This window comes from Terrapene carolina, unplaced genomic scaffold, assembly GCF_002925995.2.
Source record: "Terrapene carolina triunguis isolate 2854851 unplaced genomic scaffold, T_m_triunguis-2.0 Scaffold88, whole genome shotgun sequence".
Classification (NCBI taxonomy): Eukaryota; Metazoa; Chordata; order Testudines; family Emydidae; genus Terrapene; species Terrapene triunguis.
Window position 1 is genome coordinate 17419185 of NW_020664439.1, and position 19440 is coordinate 17438624.

Consider the following 19440-nt stretch of genomic DNA (forward strand, 5'->3'; position numbering starts at 1 on the left):
ACGGACTCAAGCCTAACTGAACCAAACTTATTATTTTTATAATTATTTTCAGTTGCTGCTTGTCTCTGCATTTTCCTGGGCCAAGCTGGGACCAGAAGTACCAACATACTATGACAAGGCTATTCTTAGAATACTTCTGTCCCCACTGAAAGGAAATACTGGAAATCTCAGGCAAAGGCCTCTTAGCATAACATTTTAAACAAAGTTTAACATATTCATGAGACTTGGATAACTCAAATAAACATCCAGTGGAGGCTTTGCCGCACTTAACTTTTTGATTTTTTCCCAGCAACTGTATGAATTTCAACCGCAGATCAGTATCAGCGTAATCAGTTTAATGGCTCACACTAATCCTGACCGTCGGAAAGCTTGTCTCCACCTACAAAAAACCCACAGGAGGATGTGGAAACTCCTCATGGAGTTCCCCCTCCACCAATTGTCCCAGAAGGGAAATGCCCACCCTCTCTCTCTCTCTCTCTCTCTCTCATACACACACACACACACGGAGTATTCAGCCCCAAAGCTTCATGTGAAAGCATTTTGTCCAATGGTATTTGATGAGACCTTGAGGATTCATTGGAAGCCATCACCACCTGCATGGGAACCTTGGGGCAGTCTGTGTTGCCAGACAGCCCCTTGCTGCTCTCCTGTGGATCCATATCAGCAGCTGACCCTGGAAACCTTCTAGGTGAAGAGACTCTGCTTCACAGAGGGACTTTTCTCTGAAGCTAGTACACCTGCAAGCTATACTTCCTTTCTGCAGATTCCCTATAGGACTGGCAAAGGGGAGGAAAATGTGCACCTGATCCAAAACCCAGTGAAGCCATTGGGAATCTTTCCACTGGCTTCAGTAGGCTCTGGATCAGACCAGAATTTTCAAAAGAGCTCAGCACCCATATTCGGGGCCACGTTCTGAAAACAGTGCATCCCCCATTCAGATGTCAACTAAGTGGCCGGGTTTTCAAAAGAGCTCTCTGTATGCTTGGTGCTGAGCACTTGAAAACCTGTCCTCAAATGTCCCCGGAGTCCTGAGCAGGGGCATGTCCTCAACCGGAAGAGGCGTGGCCTCAACCGGAAGAGGCGGGGCCTTTCAAGTTTTAAAGGCCCTAGGGCTCCGGCTGTGGCTGGGAGCCCCAGGGCCTTTAAATCACCCCGGAACTACCAGCTGCAGAGGCAGCTGGGAGCCCCGGGGCTCAGAGGTGGATTAAAGGGCCCGGGGCTCCGGCCGCCATGGAGCTCTGGGCCCTTTAAATCACCACAGGAGCCCTGCCGCCGCTACCCCGGGGCGGCAGGGCTCCGGGGGGTGATTTAAAGGGCCCGGAGCTCCGTGGCAGCCAGTACGCCGTGCCAAACTAGACCAGCTTTTCCAGCGGTGATTTAAAGGGCCAGAGGCTCTGGCCGCTGCGGGGAGCCCCGGGCCCTTTAAAGTGCCACCGGAGCTCCTGCAGCAGGGCTCGGGCGGTGCTTTCAAGGACCCGGGGCTCCCTGCAGCGGCTGGAGTCCTGGGTCCTTTAAATCACCACCGAAGAAGCTGGTCTAGTCCAGCACGCCATACCGGCTCTTGCCGGTATGCTGTACCGGACCATACAGGCTTACTTTCACCTCTGGGTTCCCTGGAGGTCTGGGTTGGAGGCATGAAGAAAGTGGTCACAAGCCTGAACTTCAGAACACTCAGCTTTCTTTCACAAAAATAGTCTCCATTCTCAATGTTGTTGGCAATTCTCATCAAATACCTTTGGACAAAATGCTTTCACATGAAGCAGGATTTGAAACTTGTCTGACATAATGCAGTCACAACTTCAATTGAATGTTCAAACACAAGGATGCTGTCAATTTCAAACTTTCAATGCTACTATGCCAATCTCACAGAAGTAACGGAGCTAGGCTTTAAATGCAAGTAGCTAAGTCACCAAAACTTAAATTACTAACTGGTCAAAACCTGTATTCAATTTCTTTTCTGAGAACAAAATTTCAGCAGTTTTACCATCAGTGAATTGATCTGATAATTTTTAAAGTAACAAGTTTAATAATTCCAAGTCTTTGTACCATTTTACAGAAGTACTATCATTAAAATACAGAGCTGGCAAGTGCCAGCACGTTGTCAATTATTTGTTTTTAAGTTTATTAAATTTTGCGCATAGTGATTCCTGTTTCTTGCTCAACAGTTTCACTGTTTCACCTTCACTGGAACTGCAAACACATTGATTTCACTGCAGTTTCTACAAATGGAAATCCTCTGCTGAAATGATATTTTATAATTTCTCATATTCTGTTCTAAATACAAATGACTTTAATGCCTCTCTCTCCAACAATGGGAGCACCAAGTCATGAAAAGCTATGCCACAGCAAGACTTGTTCCCTCTAACTTGATATCAAGACATCTTGCACTTAAAGTGTGTATTAAAAACATTCCATTTTATAAAGTACACAGTGGCGACCCAAAAGACTATCAGTGCCATTAGCTGTAATGTTTTCAGCTGTTACTATAAGTGCAAATTAACTTTATTACACAATATCAAATGGCTGTGAAAAAACAAGTATAATATATTGCTCAAAGGACTTTTCAACATCTGTGGACCAAATTCTCATCTCACTTATACAGACGCATCCCAATTAAGTCATTGGGGTTGTACTAGTGTAAGCAAGAGAAGAATTTGAGCCTGGCCCATGGAATTCTAGGATGTATCCCAGTTCAAGTCCTGTCAATCAAACACTGAATCCTATTTCAAAGGAAATCTACAGTGCTCTCGACCAAGGATTAAAGACAGTACCATTGATCCCTTCTGCTGTTTGCCATCAGACAGCAGAAGAATAAAACCTACACAGATAAAATAGTAAGCTATTTAGACTCTGCATTCTTCAGTCCCTTGACTGCCTTCGTTCAAGGAAACCAATGATTTTTGTCATCAGACAGATTGTCAGTTTCATAAACAGAAACTAGCAGTAGACTATAAACGAACCCTCGTGATCATTTTCCAGAGGGCTTTCCACAAGGGAGCCACTGATTTTGATTTTCTTTGGTCATACATTACTTCCCCAAATTAGCACTTTTCAAGAGTCATTTATTTTCTACAATGCATAAATAAAGAGAAACACCCAAACTAACTGGTGTCAGATGAGCTTTTCTGAATTCAGACAGCTCTGTTTTAAAGATTTTTGACAGAAAATCCAGAAGCCAGATAATGCCAAAACCTGGGTGATAAAACATTCTGGACTGAGGAATCTATTTTGCCTCAGATTCAATTTCAAGCACTTTTCACTTTCCTCCTTGTAATTAGCAAGTACAAAGTTTAATAAAACCAAAGTTCAAACAGCAGGGTCAGCATGTTTTTGTCTTATAGCTATTTGTATTCATGATTAAATAATGCATCACACATTGTGTTGTTTTTTGTTTGTTTTGATGAGTGTAGTTTACCTTAAATTGTTTGATAATACTTCAGAATATATTAGGAAATGTATTGTAGTACATTCTGTAAAAAAAAAAATAGTCTAGTAGTACAAGACTATACTACAGATGTCTGCTATTAAATTCTTGCTCATCTTTTGGTAAGAATTATCAGGTTCCAGATTAGCAGAGTGATCAGAAAAGTGCTACAGGAAAGCATTTGGCCTTTCCCATTTACTAATTATGACTCTTCACAGAATGATATTCTGAACTGGAAATAACAACACAGTACTAGTTTGGATGTTTTTAGGGGGCCAACAGGGGGAGGACAATGTATTTTACCGTCCGCCAGTGATTTGAGCCATGCCTAGAAGAAGAAAGAAGTCAAACAATGGTGATGGACAATTGCAATGGACAATCGTCAAAAAGGGATCTCCCATGTTGTTCAATTATACCAGATGCCTTTTAGTGCACCCAACTTGAAAACATGAAGTAGATGCAGAAGCACTTTATAAAGTTATCGTTCATTTAGTTTCCTTTCAACATCTATATTATTCAGGTTTATTTGCATGTCATTTGAATTCAGATTAACAGTTAATACAAAGTGAGAGATTTATAGAAGATCAAGTGCTTCCTGTATGGTATGAATTGCTTGCAAATGGTAAGTGTTAAGTGGAGCACTAGCAGAACTACTACTTCTCTCTCCTTTCCTACTCTAGGAGAAAATGTACCTGAATACTGTGGGTTTTACACACATGTAAATATAAGTAGGGAGAACCCAAAGGCTTACAAACAGCATGAATTAGGAAATTATGCACCTACTCAGATTTGCTACAATGACCAATCAGACCATGGGTAGTCAGGCCTAGCACTTGAAACAAGAGTTCAGCCTGTTGGTTAGACCTGTGTCCAGGATGAGCTGAGGGTCAAAAGACAAATGCCGGAGCCAGCAGGTAACCAGAGTTGTAGGCCACAGGAGGAGCTGAGGATCAGTACCAGAAGGACAGAAGTCAAATGCCAAAGCCAGAGAGTAACCCAGAGTTGTAAGCCAAAGATAGAGCAAAGGATCAAGGCCAGAAGGAAACAAGGGCTGGAGCCCAGGGCAGGCAGCAGGTGAAGCAGGAGCAGGTTTGGAAACAAGGCTGGAACAGGGGGAAGCAGACAAGCACAGCTGCAGGTGTGGTACACATTGAGCAGCTGCTGATCTGCTGTGGCTTACAAGCAGGGCTGCTAAAGCAGCAGCCAATCAGATGCTATGGCTACTCTGTCAGTTCTAAGGCAGTGCAGCTGGGTTCATTGATTACTTAGCAGCGGAGTTAGTCAGGGAGCAGGCCAGCACCTAGTCCTAGCAGGTCTGACCCTCAAGAGTTATCTAGAAGCAATGTGTGGCATCATGATTCCAGAAGAATTTAGGTTTTATAACAAACACCATTTTTCTCAAAGGCAGGCAAATGGAACCGTACTATTGTTTTCAAAAACACTTTAGAACTCTGCATGATGAACAACAAAAATAGCTGCCCCAGAAATTACAGCCACAATAGGTTTCTGATCCTCACATTCTATGCCAGGAGCAGGAGGTATGTTTAGAAATAATTTAGAATGAAAGGTTTCGGAGAACTCCATGCATTGCTTGAAGTGGTATTACAGCTACAGACTATGGGCCAATCTCATGAGCCTTCTGTTTACAACTATCGGTAAATTCTACAGCAAGTACCACTGCAAAGAGAATACATGAGAAAATACAGCAAGCCAGAGGATTAAGGTGTTGCTGTATGCATAAGGGAAGAGCAAATTTTAAACAAATACATTGAACACCCCTTGATAAGCATTCCAAGAGAAAAGACAAGGTATGTTCATATTCCATGCTTCCCTTGACATTTTCTTGATAGAAAATTAAAGCAAATCAGAGGGACAATCAAAGACTAGGGATGAAGGGTGTTTTAAAAGAGACAGAGTCTAAAAGATCATTTTTACATAAGCATGATTAATAATATGTCTGTATGACCAGCAGTGTGGGTAATCATAATCACTTAAGCATCAGTGCATTTCTCTGAACAAGTGGCTTTGAAAAGTCATACAGCATTACATGAGTTTGTGTCCACAATGTGCAAACAGTGCACTGTCCTATGCAATTACAAGAACTGTCATAGCTAAAAACAGGGTAAAAGTGAAGATGTTCCTACAGGTGAAGGAATAAGGCACAGTCAAAACATGATCTTCCTATATCATATTTTCAAGGCAATTCCAAAAACTTGGATATTTAAGCATCGCTATCCTAATTTTTGTTAAATCCACTGAATTCAGGAAAAAAACTTCCAGCAACTGAAAATACATCAGACAATGAATGATTCTTCATTAAACAGGAGGGCAATAAGACAGGCCTCATTCTGAGAGAAGTGGAGCATAGAGTTGAGTGACAAAGAAAGCATTGGCCACGGCTCATTAAGCAGGAACAGAAATTTATGTCACATTATTACAAAAATTACACCTTTCAACAGCACATCAACCTTTCAACACTAGGCTGTCATGACAGTGCTAGGTACAAACTCAACATCTGTTGGAACTGCACTCACAACCATCTGTTCCAGAGGTATGAAGGTTACCAAATGAATTAGTTACATTTTCTGCGATCTGAATTTACCAGACATTTTCATTGCCTTACTCTATCTCTGATGCCCTTACGCAATATGTGAGCTCTATTAATGACGTTATTACTGGTGTTGAGTGTAATTATTGCATAAGCAACAATCACACCTAAATTTCAAGAGAAAAATCAATGGAACGTGGGAGGGTTGATCATGTTAGAATTGTAACTTTTATGTGAGCTACCACATAACTGAAATGCATAGCTTTGTATGTAGTGTACGCTGGATACCAAGTATATGCCACACACAAAGAGACAATCATTCTAATCCTGATAGAACACCCAGATACTAAGAGACTCATTCTATTTAAAAAGTTCAAACTGGAAGATACAAATATTTTCTCAGCAATTTTACTTATTACTTTTTGATGTACCTCTCTACAGACTATACTGTACTGGTAGCAATTGTGAACTAATTCATATACACCTAGGGCACCATTTCTCAAATGCAGCCACCAGGGGGTTTCCCTGCAGCCAGGGCAGTTTCCTGGGGGGGGGGGCCCTCCCCTTCCTCCCTGTTGCTCCTGCATGTGCCGCCTCTCTGTAGACACAGATAGGACACACAACTCTTAAAGAGCAAGGGAGGAGGTGAGTAGTGAGGCAGGCAGGAGCCTGGTGGAGGAGTAAGGAGGTGAGTGGCGAGCCTGCAGCAGGGTGAGGAGGCAGGCGGGCAGGCTGCGAGCAGGGGAGTGAGGAGGCGAGCAGTGAGGCAAGTGGCGGGGGAGTTAAGGAGGCGGGCAGCGAGCCTGCAGCAGGGTGAGCAGGTGGGCGTGGTGGAGGGGGTCTGGCTGCGAGCTGGGGGAGGTGAGGAACCGAGCAGCAGGTGAGCAGGGATGAGGAGGCAAGCAGTGAGGCAAGTGGTGGGCCCTTACTGCGAGCGGCGGAGCGAGAAGGTGAGCGGTGAGCCACCAGCAAGCAGGGGTTCTCGCAGAGGGCCGGGGGTGTCCGTGGCAGGGGAGTGAGGAGACAAGCGGCAGGTGGGAGGGCTGAGAGGAGGCGAGTGGCAGGCATGGGGGTGAGAGGAGGCGGGTGCGTGGGCAGCAGGTGGAGCCCCCTTTTGGGGAGGCTAGCTCCCAACTCCACCCCTTCCGCCCACGGCCCCTCCCAGCAGCCGGAGCCCTGAGACCCCCTGCCGCCCTGCGGCTGGAGGGACAAGCCCCCCATCTGGAGAAGCCACAAGTGGCCCCCCCTTGCTTGAAGGAGCCCTGGGCTGGCCAAAGCCCCGAGACACACACACACCCCTGCCCAGGGGAGCCCGGCCTCCCCTCCTCCCCCCGCAGCCAGAGGAGCTCCAGACCGGCCGAAGCCCGAGCCCCCCCACCACCACCACCACCTGCCCAGAGGAGCCCCAGGCCAGCTGCAGCTATTCCTCCTCTCCCTAGACCCAAGCTCTTGCATCCTCTTGATATCTCTGTCTTTCATCTCCTCGACTAACTACCATTGTAACTAACACTTTGAAAGCATGACTCCCTCCGCACCTCTGGTCTGACTGACTGTTCTTTGGATTTCCCTTATATTTATTCAGACGGTAAACTCTTTGTAGCAGAGACTTACTCTCTTTACAATCTTCCGGCCTCACTGTTGGTGACTTCAACTTCTGTGCTGACATCTCATATGACTTCTTAGCATGCTGGCTCTTCACCCTCTCCTCCTGGTCTCTTTCAACACTGGATCAATTTTCCCACACACCAAAATGGCCCTTCACTTGAGCTTGTCTTCACTAAATATAGGTCAATTTCTAATCCCTCAGTAGCTGATTTACTTTCGTCTGACCACCATCTTGTTTTCTTCAACATTGCCCATCCACCCCACACCCAATCCCTTGTCCATGGCCTCCAGTCCATCATTCTCCATGGCTTTCCTCCAATGCATTCCTTCCTGCTAACTTTTATGTTGACTCAGATGTTGATTCACTCTGCCCCCCACCTTACACTCCTTTGCCCACTCTCCCACAACAAACACCTCCCAGTCAAACGCATCTCTCCCTCTGCATCCACATCCCCCTGATCATATTCCTGTACTGCTAGGCACCTCTGCACAAGACCACACAGAGTTCCTCCACTACACATTTGCTCTCTCCTCCTTCAACTCTGTCATATTCCTAGACAAGCAATACTAATTCTCCAACCTCAGCGATTCCCTTTCCCACAAACTCAGCAGCCTATTCACCAGCTTTGACTCTCCTTATACCCTCCCCTTCCGTTGAGCCCTCCTCGTGCAGGCAGGCTATTGCCAATCTTTTCAGAGAAAAGAATGAGAAGATCTGACATGATCTCAAGCTCCCTCTCTTTTCTGCCTACACCCTTCAACACTTCCTTGTACTCCTCCCCCTTCCTCCTCTAACTGCCTCCCCTCTCTTTAGCTTCTCACTCTCATCGTTTCCTACCCCTCACGATGCAAACATGCATGGTCTCTCCATCCTTACAAAAAAGTTTTATCCCAATTCCCTCTCCAGTTACTACCCCTTCTTCACTAACTTAACTGATTGCACCACCTACAATTACTTTCTTCAGTTTCTCTCCACCCGCTCCATCCTTGCTCCCCTCCCATAAAGCTTCTGTCCTCCATTCCACTGAAACCATTCTCATTGAGTTCTCCAATAATCTCCTCTTCAGATCTCTATGACTTCCCTTTAGCTACTCTGAACAGCACCAATCACTTCTTCCTTCTTACAATTTTGTTCTTGCTTGGTGTTCATGACTCTGACCGCTCATGGTACTCCTACCTTTCTGAACACTTAATTTTTACCAGCTCGTCCTCTTAACTCCCATTCTCAGTTAGGGTCTCACAGGGCTCCCCCCTTAGCCCAGACATCATCTCCAGGTAGTCCCCTTGTCTAGGTGATCTCATCCACTCACACAGATGCAACTACCATACTCATGCTGATGATTCACAAACTACCTCTCCAGTCCTGACCTGTCTCCTGCCATCAAATCCCTGATCTCGGTCTGCCTCCGACATCTCCTCATGGATGTCTTGCTATCAATTTAACATAAACAAAACTGAGATTCACGTCATCTCTGCTCCCTCACTGCAAATTGTCAGCTGACAATGGCTAGGCAGGTGGCTAGCAAGGATTACTATATTATAGGCAGGGCTGGCATCCCTTTGTGTCAGGGATGTATCTTTTGCTGTCCCAATAAAAATCCACTCAAAATTGGCCACGTTATAAGCCTTTGAAAAAAATCTCAGTTTGCACATGCTCTGTAGAGACTTATTAGAGATTAGCAGCTAAATTCTCAAAGATTCAATCCCCTCTCATCTCCCATGTGCTGGCTGGACTGGGTATGCACCACCCCACAGCGTGACTGAGCAGGATCCAGCCCAGAGCTGCAGGGGCTGAGAGAAGCACGTTCCCTGCAACTGCTGCTCTTAGCTGCTGTGCCCCTCTGCAGCAGCAGGAGCAGGAACTGAGAACAGGGAGACTCTTGCTCCTGTGCTCTCAATTTCTGCACCACTGGCCCCCAGGCAGCGTGGAGGAGGGCTCTGTCTAATTCAAAAGCGGGGGGGGGAGAGAACGGGACCTCTGGGGTGATAAAGGGAGAAGACTGGGACATGGACCCCGGGGCAGAAGTGAGAAAATGATATTGGAAAAGAAGTTGAGGGTGGGGGAACACTAGGATTGGAAACAAGTAGTGAAGAGGGACAGTAAGACTGGACATGGAGTCTGTGGGAACAGGAGATTGTGACAAGGAAACAGAGTTGGGGGGGGGAGGGGGTTGAGTCTGAGATCAGATGAAGATCCCAGGGTAGGGAGACTGTGACAAAGCATCTGGGTGGCGAAGACTGAAAATTGTAGCAGAGAAGGGAGGAGACTGAGATCAGATGAGGCACCAAGGGCTGGGAGGAAGGATGTAGGCAGATTGGCTGGGCAAAGAGCCTAGGATGAGGCACCTGGAATGGGAAACCAGGATAGGAGGAGACTGGGACTAAGATAAGGAGCCCGGGAGGGCAGCTTTAGAGCCTGACTAAATGAGCAGACTAGGACTGGAATAAGGAGCTGGGATGTTGGGGTGAAGAGACAGGACTGGAACAGGGACATGCTAGAAGGGCAGAAGGAATCAGGCTTGGAAGGAACAGAAGCAGAAGGGTCTGTGACAGTGGCGTAGCCAGGGTCTAAGTGTAGGGGGAGCAAACATAAAAAAGGCACCCCCCCTTGGCTCCTCCCGTTTCCCCCCCAGATTAACCCCGGGGCCCGGCTCAGGACTCCTGCGGGCTTCCCGGGAGTGCGGATACCCCCGTCCCCCCATGGTCCCGGGAGAGTCTCTCCTGCCCAGCCCGCTCTGCAGGTGTCCCTCGCCGGGCTGCGCTGCCCGGCCCCACCCGCGGGGTCCCGGCCCCCCCCGCCCCGGGCTCCAGGTTCCTGCGCCGCGCCAGGGCCCCCCGTCCAGACAGCGCGGCCTGCGCCCCTGCCCTGCGGGCCCAGCCCCGGGGAGCCCCTCACCCAGAGGGGACCCCCCAGTGCAAGGCACCGGACCCCCGCCGCTCATCTTCTGTCCTGCGCCACTGCCTGTCCCCGGCCGATCCCGGCCCCGCGCTGCGGGCATATCCCGGCTCGGGGCGGGGAGCGCTTGGCCGCCGAGCCCTGAGCTGCCGCAGGAGGTGGCTGCGCCTGCGGTGATGTTGGTGCCGCGTGAGGGGCGACAGCCGAGGAGCCGGCCCCCTCACTCCTCCAGCCGCGCCTGCCGCCCCCCCCATGGCTCCTCCGGCCGTGCTGCCCCCAGCACCAGCCCGGCAGGCGCCGCTTTTGGGAAATGTGCTGAGGGGAAGCAGCTGCTTCCCCTGCACCCCGCTAGCTATGCTACTGTGATTGCTAGAGAAAACTCTCTTCCAGAACCTGAAATGGAACCCAAGAAATCCATGTCTTATCACTCCTCTGCTGTGAGCAAATACCTATGAACCCACTGGTAAAGTGCTCCATCTTCTGCTCTGCTGCTAGTCCACATACAGCAGAGGTCCCCAAACTGTGGGGGGGGGCACAGAGGAATGTTCGGGGGGGCCATGCAGTGGGGCCCGGGCCAACCCACACAGGGGGCAGGGAGGGAGCACCATCCAGCCCCACTCTACCCCCAGCCCGACTCCAGACCCAAGCCATAGCTCCGCTCAACCCTGCTCTTCCTGTAGCCCAGCTCTGCCCTCCAAAAAACAAAAAAAACTATGTTAAAACAACATTATTTACATTGCGAAGTCAAACATTCAAAAGTTAGGAAACACCAGATTTATGATTGCCCATGCAACCTTATTTCTGTCCCATTGTATGTATACATTATGACACAGTCTTTAATTACATACCGTTTTTCTGCAGGATGGATGGTGCTCACTGAATAAGTAGCTATTGTGGAAGCTCTGTTATTCTCCGACACTATTAAATATTTTGTTTTATCCTCATTGCTCAATGTGTGGCCCCATGGCTTATTTACTACCCACTACTCAAACCCTGCTCTGAATACAGAATTTTTAATTTCCTCATGGGCTTTTCTATACACTTATCACTATAGGAGCTGACTGCTCCACAAACATCAATGAATTTCTTTCCACAACAGCCCTGTTAAGTGAAGTAGTAGTATTATCCCCATTTCACAGACAGACAGGGAACTAAGGCATAGAGAGATTAAGGTTGAAAGTCTCCACTAATTCTGGATGCCCAATTTGTGATGCCTAGGGCCTGATTATTCAGAATAGTTAGCATTCTATAGCATTTTATATTTGCAAAGCACAGCCCAGATGCAGCTGTGAGTGTTCAGCACTTTGGCAAATCAGACTTCAGGTGCCTCAGATTGGGCACCTAGAGAAAATGAGGAATACCCAATTAGTGATCATCTATAAAAAGTTTGCTTTACATGACTTTCCTTTAGCACCAAATAGGGACTTAGTCTCATTCATTACACACTTTTCACATTCTGCAACAAATGAAACAGGGGTCATACAAACAAGTCTCCTTTATTACATAACCCTCAGCCCTCCCTAGGACAGGTCCATCCTGTGTGATGAATGAGACAGGAGTTCTATGGAAAAAATGGCCAGGTATAATGAAAATACAGACTGTATCCTAATACACATGCACAAAGGGGCTGAATTAAAGTTTCACAGGCATTTCCTACTTTGGAGTGCTTGATTCCGCAACCTAAAATTCTTTAAATATAATGTTGTATATATTTATGCTATGGTATTAATCTTATTTTATATTTTAGACACCTTCTAATTCTAAAAAGTGTGCACTCAGCCAAACTATGTAATCACCTTTTCATTCGTTATGCCCATTCATTACACCTGGTTTTAATGTAGGCCCCTACCATGCATGTGCTCAGCTTTATGCAGAGTGAGTAGCCCTATTGACTTCATTGAGACTACTTACAGTATGTCAAGTTCAGCATTTGCAAAAGTCTTTGCAGGATCAGGGCCTGAGACTAAGTTCTTCAGGGCAGATATTGTCTTTTACTATGTATTTATAAAGGGTCTGCACAATGGGGCATCTAGTTATTACTGGAAAATGAATAAATAAATAACAACATGCCACCATGATTAATTTCATTCCCAAGTCACATTTCAGGCACACACTAAGTCAAAAGTTCCTATCCATTGAAATTGCATTCCTTGGTCTGGCTAAGAAGCATGGATTATTACTGTTACTGACTGGTGGAGATTAAAACTCCTAAAGACTTGATCATACTTGGCTTTAATATCAAATCAGACCAAGTCATTGAATTTTCTGCTCTCTGATATCAAAACAAGTCTTTAATTCCAATTGCAGAAGTAATAAAAATATTTTAATATGTTCAACTATTTCTCATTAGATATTTGTTTTGGAAACTGTATGAAGTTGCTATAGTGGAACTGCAAAGTAAGCTTTATTTTCTGCAAGTCTCAAGTTTCCATATGTATTTATTTATATGAATTTATTAATAAAATATATTTAAGAATAAGGGGACATGCTTCAGGCAGGTAGGCCTAAAACTAGATCTACTAGCTTTGGTTTGGTTTGCAGGCACACTATTTCCCATCATGCTACCATCCCTCCACACTTCCTTCCTGCTCTCTTGTCACGAGAGGAGTGTTGAAATATATAAAGACTTCTGAATTCCAAAGTGGCAAGAAAGCAAAATTCTTGTATATTTCTTTAGCCTGCCTGGTCATAAGAAAGAAGAATAGACAAAGACAGACAGACACACACACACACACACACACCCCTTCAGATTTGCTGTTGGCAGGTTGCCTTCCAGAAAAGCTAGCTGTAAAATTGTTTTAAATCTTTCATTTTAAGGATCTTACGGGGGTTTTAGGGTCAGGAGACTAGTTACTGTACAATTATGTTTAAGGTAGACTACATTTTGCATCTGTCAACTCTGTCAGTGTCCCATTAATGGTATTTTTCATAAGATTTTATAAAATTTAACCATTGTCTTTAATGAGGCAGGCCCTTTCTTCATTATATCACAAATTTTATATAAACCGGTTTAAGAAAAGACTACTAACATGACAAAGAATACAACAAGAAGCACTAGAAGCAACAGTTGTATAGCCAAATAATCATGGAATGAAAGCTGATATTTCTAATATGGAAATATCACAAAGCAGAATATATGCCAGAATAGTTCAGTTGCCAAGTGTCATGGGCTTTGGAACCCACACACTTCCCTAAGTAAAACATGCTGCGCATGAATAACTTGAATAGATAAAAAAAAAAAAAAAATCAAACATATTCAGAAGAGCAAGAGCCCAAAGTCACAAAGAAAGCACATCAAAGAATTTTGACTACTACCATGACACAATCTTCAAAGTGATGCTGCATCAATACCTCTCTCTCTCACACACACACACACAGGCCTTTATAGATAAGTGAAAAGTTAAAATAAGCTTACATTGCACTCAATTAGGTGCTGTATGAATGCAGATTTGTATTCAAATAAGGCCTTTCAGAACATTTATTAATATCACCTTAGCATCCCAGAGTAGAGTTCCTTATTTGAGGTTTGATTATTTGCAACAAATATGTAAATGTGTTATCCCACCCCATTTATAATCTCCCTTGAAATTTAGAGCATCCGTGATCTAGTTGGAATCTTCAGTATTACAAAGATACTGATACTCTCTAAACAGGTCACTCCTCACTGCAAAAATGAATTCAGTTTGTGAACTTTACTTACCACTTTTCATGAGGATTATATGTTTACTTACTGATCTCTGAACTTCAAGTTAAATCATTATTTTGCATGCCTCAATAATGCTGCCTGTCCCCTCCTTTCAGTATATTTTCTTTATGTCCTATGCCTTCAAATTCATTCTGCCTTAAACGTTGTTTTATTTTGCCACTTAAACAGTTCTTCAAAGTTTACTATGAGATTTAATGCTGCTTTAGGCATGCCAAAAAGTTTGTCTGTGGGATTGTGTAAATTCATCTGGCAATCTGTCTGGCTGACCATCTGGAGAACATTTCAGAGCAAAAAACATGGAGCAAAACCCTGCAGTAAGGACAACCCTGGGCCTGAGCCCCCTGAGACCTTAATACGTGTCACTGATGACTCCTGCAAAGAACTAGACCGTCCAATTTTCAGTATTGCTCAACCCCAAATACTCTCCTGCACCCGCCATCCAAATCCCATTAAACAAACATTTTCCTGTTTGTATGCAGGAGTCAATGAATTGGCTAACCCAATATCTGACTAGTTTTGATTCTTTATAAACTTTTCCCCTTAAAAAGAAAAAAGGGAATGGAGAGGAGTTGCAATAACCAGAAAGAAAATTAAAATCCTATTTTCAGGATGAGCATAAATTTAGAGAGATAACATGATAAATGCAAACCCAAAGATTTTCAAATCATCTGTTCTTTCTTTGTAAAAGACAAAAACAAAAAACAAACAAACAAACAAAAACTACACCCACATCTGGATTCAAGAAACCCAACCCCGGACCTGTAAATCCTGTCAGTGGAATGCAATGTTAAATTGTTGGGCAGAACTACACACAGAAAGACCAGATGAAAGTTGTAAGCGTGATCTAGGCACGGCCATGGGGGTGGCGGGGAACGAATTCAAAACAAGGTCTTACCAATGCCCCCTGCATATTTTTGACACAAACCCTACAATCACATGATCCTGTTCCTTTGCAGAAACGCCAGCCCCGCCTCAGTTTCTCCTCCTGCCCGCCTCTCTTACCTGCAGTCTCTCGGTTGCCGGCTGCCACATATTTCACCCTCTCTGGTGCTGCGGGGGAGAGGAGGACACTGTTGACTGCGAGCTGGGGTTCAGTTCTCCAGGCTCGCTCACATCTGTTTGGGGGTGGCAGCGAGGTGCGTTCAGTCCTTCAGCAGCCAGGGGACGGCCAGTGCCAGCCAGCCAGGGACAGACTCCAGCTGCGGGAAGCCTGGTAACTTGCACCCCCGGGTTCTCCGCCGGCTCCTCTGCTAGCCGCGCTGAGCTGTCCTATTGCACCAGCGAGCGGGACGCTGAGCTCCGCCGGCGGCCCCCCCAGTGCAGCAGCAGCGACAGCAGCAGCGCCCCGGCCTCTGGTCCCTCCCACGGCCCCGCCCCCGCGAGCCAGCGCATCTCTGATGAGTCCCCCTCACCCTCCTCTTCCTCCTTCCCCACCGCCAAGCCGGGCTACGCTCCAGTGCTCCGGACTCGAGCCCTGCGCGGGGGCTCAGCTTGCTGCAGACGTGGGAGGAGGGTTGCTGCGGCCGTGCACAAATGCATGCTATTGTTGGCATGGGTGAGACACGTATCACCCGTTCCAAACCAATCTTTGTATTATGGCATGACTGAGCGTCTGCAAGACTCCAAAGCCACGCTCCGTGTGTCAGGCAGAGCGTCCCAACAATAGCTCAGCTGCTTGCTATGCAGGATATGTTATGACATATATGATATGCTTAGCATGCATCTTGCCTTCTGCTGTGGCACACACGAGATAGATAGATAGCATCCATCCTGTTTCTGTCATGACATATGTGATATATAGCCTTAGTACTGAGAGGTTCAAATCATAGACATCTCCCAGCACCATGAGATACAGTGTATGTGTATTTAGTATTCTTGACTTGCATGGCATATTTAGCATGCAGCACATTTTTATATCCACGCTATAAACAGCAGTTATACTTTTGGATGCAGGACACCCTTTTGGCAATTAAAAAAATGAGAATACCTTTAAAATTAGGATTACATTTTACAGAATGTTTGCTCACGTTTCAGATAAATAAAGTAGATTGATTATGTTCAGCTGTAACATGAGCTCCTACTGAAACTTCTCATCCATTCCATGTGGAACAGTAGGTGCGTGTAACAGAGACATCTACTAGCTAGTGGCGTAGCATGTTTTCTCAGAGGCACAGGTCTTCCTTTGGACATGGGTAAAACAGCTCCCTGGGTGCAGGCGGGAATATGGTTTAATATTTCCTAGAGGGACCATTTCTTATACCAAATAGCAATGCTTATTTTCTTCTTCATTAGGCCTTTTAAAATACTACTAGGTCACTGTGTAACTACAGCAGTTACCTTAATGATCATTAGGGCTGTCAAGCAATTTTTAAAAATTAATCACTATTAAAAAAATTAATCACAATTAATAGTGTGATTAATCACATTGTTAAACAATAATAGAATACCATTTATTTAAATATCCAAAACTATTTTCTACTTTTTCAAATATATTGATTTCACTTACAACACAGAATACAAAGTGTACAGTGCTCACTTTATTTTTATTACAAATATTTGCACTGTATAAAACAAAAGAAATAGCATTTTTCAATTCACCTAATACAAGTACTGTATTGCAATCTCTTTATCATGAAAGTTGAACTTACAAATGTAGAATTATGTACAAAAAGAGCTGCATTCAAAAATAAAACAATGTAAAACTTTAGAGCCTACAAGTCCATTCAGTCCTACTTCTTGTTCAGCCAATCGCTCAGACGAACAAGTTTGTTTACATTTGCAGGAGTTAATGCTACCCGCTTCTTGTTTACAGTATCACCTGAAAGTGAGAACAGGGTTTGCATGGCACTGTTGTAGACGGTGTCACAGGATATTTATGTGCCTGATGCACTAAAGATTCATGTGTCCCTTCATGCTTCAACCACCATTCAAGAGGACGTGCATCCATGTTTATAACAGATTCTGCTCAATAACCATCCAAAGCAGTGCAGACCGATGCATGTTCATTTTCATCATCTGAGTCAAATGCCACCAGCAGGTTGATTTTCATTTTTGGTGGTTCGGGTTCTGTAGTTTCCACATCGGAGTGTTGCTCTTTTAAGACTTCTGAAAGCATGCTCCACACCTCATCACTCTCAGATTCTTAAACCTTGGGTCGAGTGCTGTAGCTATCTTTAGAAATCTCACATTGGTACCTTCTTTGCGTTTTGTCAACGCTGAAGTGAAAGTGTTCTTAAAACGAACAACATGTGCTGGGTCATCATCCAAGACTGCTATAACATGAAATATATGGCAGAATGTGGGTAAAACAGAGTAGAAGACATACAATTCTGCCCCAAGGAGTTCAGTTACAAATTTAATTAATGCATTATTTTTTAAACGAGCATCATCAGCATGAAAGCATGTCTTCTGGAATGGTGGCCGAAGCATGAAGGGGCATACGAATGTTTAGCATATCTGGCACTTAAATACCTTGCAATGACGGCTACAGAACTGCCTGTTCTCACTTTCAGATGTACAGGTAACAAAAAAAAAAATCTACATTTGTAAATTGCACTTTCACAATAAAGAGATTGCACTACTGTATTTGTATGAGGTGAATTGAAAAATATTTTTGTTTGCCATTTTTACAGTGCAAATATTTGTAATAAAAACAACAATATAAAGTAAGCACTGTCTACTTTGTATACTGTGTTGTAATTTAAATCAATATATTTGAAAATCCAAAAATATTTAATAAATTTCAATTGGTATTCTATTGTTTAGCAGTGCAATTAAAACTGCGATTAATCACGCTGAATTTTTTCATTGTGGAGTTAATTGCGGGAGTTAACTGCGATTAATCAACAGCTCTAATGATCGTATTGTGTATGGCACCACCCCTACCTTGGGAGCTCATGGATGTGTTGTGTTTTCAGGGCACGGGGATTAGCCGATGGGTGTTCAGAATTGCAGTGCGGTTAGCTGGCGACACCACTTTATTTTTCGGATTTATGATGTTTCTACTACAATTAAGGGGACAACACTGTCTCTCTGAGGCTTCTTCTTACCTCAGTGTCCAATGCAAAGAGCCTGTAATAACAGAAAATCCATGTCTGGAGTGTGCAGTAGGTAGTTTTACTGGGAGATGATCTGACAGCATATCCTTGACAAAGCATCTGAAGTATCAAAATGAATAAGGAGAGAATGTCATTAAGCAGGAGAAGACCAGTTAAAAACTGAGCTCCTGCTTGTGCTATGGGGACATAAAATATCCCATGACACTTTTCCTAAGAGAGGTAACTTGCCCCAGTATCCTTGTCCAACCCTGCCTCCCCTCCCCAACTCTATGACGTACTGTGATGATTGACAGGTTTCAGAGTAGCAGCCATGTTAGTCTGTATCCGCAAAAAGAACAGGAGTACTTGTGGCACCTTAGCGACTAAAAACTTTATTAGAGCATAAGCTTTCGTGGGCTACAGCCCACTTCTTCGGATGCATATAGAATGGAACATATATTGAGGAGATATATATACACACACACACACACACACACACTCACACACAGAGAGAGAGAGAGCATGAACAGGTGGGAGTTGTCTTACCAACTCTGAGAGGCCAATTAAGTAAGAGAAAAAAAAAGTTCATGCTCTCTGTATGTGTGTATATACATCTCCTCAATATATGTTCCATTCTATATGCATCCGAAGAAGTGGGCTGTAGCCCACGAAAGCTTATGCTCTAATAAAGTTGTTAGTCGCTAAGGTGCCACAAGTACTCCTGTTCTTTTTGTGATGATTGAGTCCTGTCTCTTGCCCTAGAGTGGCTGCATTTCAGTGGTGCTGTATTCATGGCATTAGCCAAAAAGAGTTTTGGATTCTTTGGGATGGTGCAGAAGTTCTACACTGCTCAGAATTTCTCCTGGGATTATTAAAATTAAAACAATCTGCAGCACACCTTGAACTTTATCTATAAATATGTCTATATTGTGTACAGCAGGGTACAGGCTGCAATAGCTTCACTTTCCATTCATTATAGCCCACCTCTATCCACGTGCAAAGGAAGGGAGGGAGAGAAAATGCATGTGATTCTCCCACAAAAAACATAGCAAAATTGACTGTGGAGAATTTAAGTCTATCATACACAATAGCTAACAAAAAGATTGCCATTCAAAAATACTAAACCTTAACATGTATGGGAATGGCAAATTAAGGTAATCTGTAAGAATATTCGATAAACCCTATTGTTCATAAATTTGCTTAGCAATACTGACATGCAAAAAT

At 44.5% G+C, this 19440-nt stretch overlaps 1 protein-coding gene across 1 annotated transcript in view; it reads right to left on the reverse strand.

Moving 5' to 3' along the window:
* The window catches only part of PID1 (phosphotyrosine interaction domain containing 1), a 156443-nt gene extending 140922 nt beyond the window's left edge, over positions 1-15521 (reverse strand). The window contains exon 1 of the mRNA XM_024210898.1: positions 15182-15521. Coding sequence (XP_024066666.1) covers positions 15182-15211 — 30 coding nt within the window. The 5' untranslated portion in view covers positions 15212-15521. The remainder of the gene's footprint in view (positions 1-15181) is intronic.
* Positions 15522-19440: the final 3919 nt, after the last annotated feature.